Consider the following 6290-nt stretch of genomic DNA (forward strand, 5'->3'; position numbering starts at 1 on the left):
TGCTTAAATGTATGCTTATCCTTTAAGTTAAATAAAAGAAAATGTTATGAAAAAAAAACCAGAGTGGAGTTCATATTGTGAAGTAAGTCCTCAAGGTTTGTGGTGTGGTAATAGATTAGCTAAGTTGGATCACCTATAAGGTATAAGGGCACTCATGTGTATTGAATTACATGCTTGAAGCACATTCTATGAGACTAGCTAAACAACAAGATCCTAATAAGAAAAAGAAAAAGAACAATAAGAGTTTGAAAAAGAAAGAAAAATAATAAGAAATAAGGCTAGGCACTAAGGGTTTAAATCTTGAGGGATGTGTCTGTGGTGATCCTGTGCAAAGGATCTACTTGGATGAATAAGTTCTCCTGAGTGCCTCATCACTTGGTAACTTGGGTTAACTGACCCGGGATTTTCAACTGAAAATCCACTATCAAGAGCAACCTTGCTACAGAACATTTAGTGATCCAAAGAGATGCTGGACACCAAGACCTCAAGTAAAAGAAAATAATAAACCATATGCCTGTGGTGTGCATGTATGGGGAGAGAGACTTGAGGGAGTAAGTCCTTAGGGGTGTTTCAACACCTAGCACCTTGAACCAACTGGTTCAGGAGTGTTGGCTGAAAGCTTATTTTAAAGAGTTGTCCCCTCACAGAACACTTAGCCTAAGAATGCAATAAACCCTGAAAAGAAAGGGATATCAAGGAATAAAGATCTTGTAGGATGCAATCAAGCAAATATTCAAGAGCATGATAAGGACCTAGAAACCAGTAAAGGAATGAACCTAAGTTGCTATGCATGAAACCCCATAAACCAAGAACTTCACTTCTATAATAAGAACTTGTTTCTCTTGTTCTTTCATTCATCATTCCTATGTTTCAGTACTTGCTTAGGGACAAGCAAGCTTTAAGTTTGGTGTTGTGATGCCAGGGCATTTTGGCCAGTTTTACTGACCTTTTCTTTACTATTTTAGGGTAGTTTCATGCATTTTCTTAGTAAATAAGCAAGTTTTGGCTAGATATACACTTACACCTTGATTCAAGCAAATATTGTGAACTTTACACCATTTCATGAGAGTTTTGCATGGATTGAATGATAGAATGGATGATGCATGATCTCATGATTAAGAACCAAGCTTTGATGCACTTTATTTGCTTGATTTCAGGACAAAGGAAGCAAGGAAGAGCCACGTTAGTAGCCACGTTAGTCTAATTAACGTGGCTAATAAGCAACTCAGTAAGCTTTGAACATCACTTCTATATTAACGTTATCGGATTTCTTATAACTTATAATATTTATATAAAAAATTTCTATTAATTAGTTTATAACTGATTTTTAAACATCGGGTTAAGATTGATCTAAACCAACTCAGTATGTATACGACTCACCATGCCAACTATGAAACAACTTATTAGAAACACAAGACAGCCAATCCAAAATGTCACAAAAAAAAATATAATATATTATTATCAAACTTTTCCTTGCGTTGGATTTTTGTAGTTTTTTATCTTTTATATGTTTTCGTATATGCCTTATTGTGATTAGTTCGCAATAAGTTTCTTCCTTTTTTCTTTCTTTTTTCCCTTTATGGTTCTTTCTTTATTTTCTAATTGGATTTTTTGCGGTAGTGATTCTAACTTTATCAATATATAATCATTTTGAGGTCATATCTAGTATTCAGAGTTTGCCTCGATTTGGTACCGCTCTCGCGGCCCGCACCGAAACAGTGCTTTACCCCTAGATGTCCAGTCAACTGCTGCGCCTCAATGCATTTCGGGGAGAACCAGCTAGCTCTGGGTTCGAGTGGCATTTCACCCCTAACCACAACTCATCCGCTGATTCTTCAACATCAGTCGGTTCGGACCTCCACTTAGTTTCACCCAAGCTTCATCCTGGTCATAGATAGATCACCCAGGTTCGGGTCCATAAGCAGTGACAATTGCCCTATGAAGACTTTGTGAAGGTCGTTCTAGCTATAGCTATATACGAAATTCTTAATAAATAATAAAATAAATTATTCCATTAATAACTTCATAGATTTATAGAATCGGTTACTATAACTAATTTACTAAATTACGCAAAAAACAAAAAACCCAGAAATATTAAGTGATTAGTCGATATTCAAAATAAAAGATTTAACAGACAATTGAAAAAATAGATGGTTGAATCAAAATAATTCCTTTCAAGTTCTATTTATTTTGAGGGCAATATGAATATTCTATTATGTTCCATCAACACATTAAAAAGATTATATGAGATATCTTCCGTGGAAGTAGGTAAGTTTTTTGTTTGAGTCTCTTCATTGCATAATCTAATTCGTTTTTGGAATATATCCAATGGCATAAATTCCTTATCTAGAACTTCCGCCCTGTTTAGAATTTCATTGCTTAGTTTTTTTTTTCTTCATTTTGAGAGTTCCAATAATTATTCAATTCATCATAGAAGATTTTTTCTCTTGTTAAAGGGTCTATTCTTTTTTCCATCATTTTTAGAAAAGTCGACAAATTGGGTGGAAAAAGATTATAGAAGTAAGGGGCTTTAAAAAAGATATAGATATATGGTATCTATCTATGTATATTGAATTGCGAATATAGAAATAATACAATTATTTCAGATTCGACAAAATCTGGATATCCGATATAGATGAAAGAAAGTAAATAAAATGGGTGGAAACATTTTTCAATAGCGGAATATATTTCTAATAAATTCTACAGTTCCGACATAATTCTAAAAAAAAAACATCTTAATGCGATTCTAATCGCAAGGAAAAAAAGGGGGTATGGCGAAATTGGTACACGCTACGGACTTAATTGGATATCATCACTATCATCAATATCGTCACTATCATCAATATCGTCACTATCATCAAAAAGAAAACTCTTAGGCTTGTTATCCAGGAACTTGTTCAGAAATACTGTAATGAAAGGAACATAGGAGTTTGTCGCTAGGTATTTGACCAAATAGGATCGTCCAGTTCCTATAGAACCTATCACTAAAATACCCCTGGGGGGGGGGGGGAGGGCTAAGCGGAGCGAAAAGGGTTTCCCATGAGATGGGAAATGAAAACTATTAGCCCCACAGGGGGTTTGTGAATAAGTGATTGTCTGATAATGAGCAAGGAATATCCGTCTTTCTGCTAAACAGGATGTATTGAACTCATAATTCATTAGATAAATAAAGAAAACATTTAATCATTCCATACCAATAAGAAAACAGGATGTATTGCACTTTATTTGCTTGTTTTATCTTGTTTTATAGAAAACATTTAGATTGGATGCTAATAAATAAAGAAATATTAAATCATTCCATACCGAATGAAGATTTTATTAAGGCATATACGAATAACCCGTGGATCATACCAATCGAATTCCTTTTTTTCAATTTAGATATAAAAAAAGATGTTAGTGAAAATACAAAATTTACTGGAAGAAAAAAAAAAATAGTTTTTAGATCATCAAAAAAAAAAAAATTGGAATTCGAGTTAGAGACTCGAAATCAAGCAAAAGCGGAAGACACGAGTGGGGGGGATTTGGAATCATCTCTTTCAACCCAAGAAAAAGATATTGAAGCAGAGTCTACAGCATCAGGATTGGCCAGGAAAGAGGAAAAAAAAAAATACAAGAACAGAATGGAGGTCGAAATAAATCTCTTATTAACAAAGTTTTTTATTTTTCAATTGAATTGGAAGGGTTCCTTAAATCACAGAATAATGAATAATATCAAAATTTATTGTCTCCTGATTAGGTTGAAAAATAATATAAAAGAGATTGCTATAAGCTCTATTCAAAGAGGAGAACTCAATCTAGATCTTATGGCAAATCAAAAGAGTTTAAGTCTTACAGGATTGACGAAAAAAAATAAATTGATCGAAAAGGCAATGTTTATTGTGGAACCAATTCGTCTGTCTAGAGAAAAGGATGAACAATTTTATATATATCAAACCATAGTACTTTCATTGCTTCATAAGAGTAAGCGTCAAATTAAGAAAAGACCACTAACGTGGAATGGGAGTAAGTTTGCAGCGTTAATGGAAAAAGTGATCACCAATAACGCCTTCGAAAGCCATCATAGCCCACGTTAGTTTCCACGTTAATTACATTAATGTGGAAGCTAACATGGAGAAAAAGGGGAGCTCCAATGTTAGTGGTAAAAGTGAATACCACTAACGTTCCAAAAGGTCAAACTTGGCCACGTTAAGAGTCACGTTAATCCAATTAACGTGAACTCTAACGTGGGAGGAGCAAGGAATCACCAACGTTAGTGATACTCACCTTTGTCACTAACTTTGGACTAAGCCAATATTTCCCACGTTAGTGGTCACATTAAGACCACTAACGTGAAGGATAACGTGGGACAAGGAATGATAGGCCAACGTTAGTGACACACACCTTTGTCACTAACGTTGGAGATGGCAATCACCACCACATTAGTGGTCACGTTAATGCAATTAACATGAGGCACTAACATGGGAAGAAGGGGCATTTGAAGCGTTAGTGACAAAGGTGAGTGTCACTAATGCTCTCGAAACTTGGGCATACCCATGTTAAGGGCCACGTTAGTTACACTAACGTGGATCACTAACGTGGGAAAAAGAAGCAAGGAGCAACGTTATTGGAAAAGGGGACTGCCAATAATGTTTGCGAAGGACCAAGAGCCAACATTAGTGGTCACGTTAGTGCCACTAACGTTGAAGTTAACGTGGGTTAATTAGGTCTGGAGCGTTAGTGAAAAAGGTTATCGTCACTAACGTTTTCGAACCCAAATTTACACTTAACGTTAATGCCACTAACGTCCTAACTAACTTGCTACCATGCCTGATTCACTTTCTCTCTGCAAGCAAAGCTAAGCCCAATGAAGACTGTAACTGCTTCAACTAAAGATTAAAGGCCCATATCCAAGACTTGAAGAGCCAACTAGAAGATCAGAAGAGTAGTATATATAGGAGTAGTTTTGAACTAGATAGGAGCTGAACATTTTGGAGAACTAAACTCTGTATATTTTACTTTCTCTACAAGTTCTAGATTTAATTTCAGAATGTACTTTTCATTTTCGCTTTCCATTTCCAGAACTATGAACAACTAAACCCCTTTTCATTGGGTTAGGGAGCTCTGTTGTAATTTGATGGAACAATAATAGTTTTCATTCTTCTTATTTTTTCTTTTCTCTTGATTTTACTAGAAAGCTTTCAATCTTCATCCAATTGGGTAGTTGTCTTGAAAAAGAAGCTATTCATACCTGGATCTCTTTGGAACCTTGGAAGAGGAATGAGGAGATCATGCTAGAAATACTTTCTCATACTGGACCAAATTGGGGTTTGGATGGATATAGTGACATATAATCCTACCAACACTTTGATTTGGGAATGCATGTGGTATAATCAGTGACCAAACTTCATCTCTTCCTATGAGCAATTAAATCAAGGAATTGGGCAATTGTTCAAGCTTAGAGAGATTGGGTTGCCAAGGAATTGGAATCCAATCACTTAAGATTGCCAAGGAGATCAATGAATGCATTGATTGAGGAAGAGATGAAAATGAACTTGATCCGGAGAATGCAACATCTCCTAAGCCCAATGAATCCCCCATTTCTAATCTTACCCATTCTCTTTATTTTCTGCCATTTACTTTTCTGCTCATCTCCCCAAATCCCCATTTAAGATTCTGCAATTTACTTTATGCCATTTACATTCCACCATTTATTTTCAGCACTTATATTTTCTGTTATTTACTTTCCCGCCATTTAATTTTTTGCAATTCCTCAAATCAATTTCTGCTTAGCTCAACTAGAACATTCCTCTGATTAAAGTTGCTTGACCAATCAATCCCTGTGAGATTCGACCTCACTCTATTGTGAGTTTTTACTTGACGATAATTCAGTATACTTGCCGAATGAAATTTTGTTGAGAGACAAGTTTCTGTGCATCAAATTTATGGCACCGTTGTCGGGGATTGATTTTGTATCGACAATGATTAAATTGGAGGATAACGAGATTCAGCATTTTTCTTTTGTTTTGTTTTAATTCCATTTGAGTGATTTACTTTCAGTTTTACTTATCTTCTTTCCTTTACCCCTTACCCGTTTGTTGAGTTTTCATCATTAATTACAAGTCAGTTAACCATCCCACTAACTGTTTGATATATTGCATCACTCACACTAACAGCATTTCCAACAAGAGTAATTTCTCGATTCAATTTCTCTCTTGCTTTTTGCCTTATTGGTTGTATGACAGGTAGAAGAAGCGGGGCTTCAACTTCCTTTGATTCTGAACCTGAGAGGACCTTCCTTAGATTAAGGAGGG

General features: G+C 35.4%; 1 protein-coding gene across 1 annotated transcript; it reads left to right on the forward strand.

The window, feature by feature from the left end:
* LOC107639294 (protein TIC 214) lies at window positions 3251-3983 on the forward strand (the record flags this gene model as incomplete). Its single annotated transcript, XM_016342774.2, is given in 1 exon segment — window positions 3251-3983. A coding segment is annotated over 1 exon segment (717 nt), but the record flags the coding sequence as incomplete, so codon positions are not given.

Source organism: Arachis ipaensis, chromosome B04 (assembly GCF_000816755.2).
Source record: "Arachis ipaensis cultivar K30076 chromosome B04, Araip1.1, whole genome shotgun sequence".
Classification (NCBI taxonomy): Eukaryota; Viridiplantae; Streptophyta; class Magnoliopsida; order Fabales; family Fabaceae; genus Arachis; species Arachis ipaensis.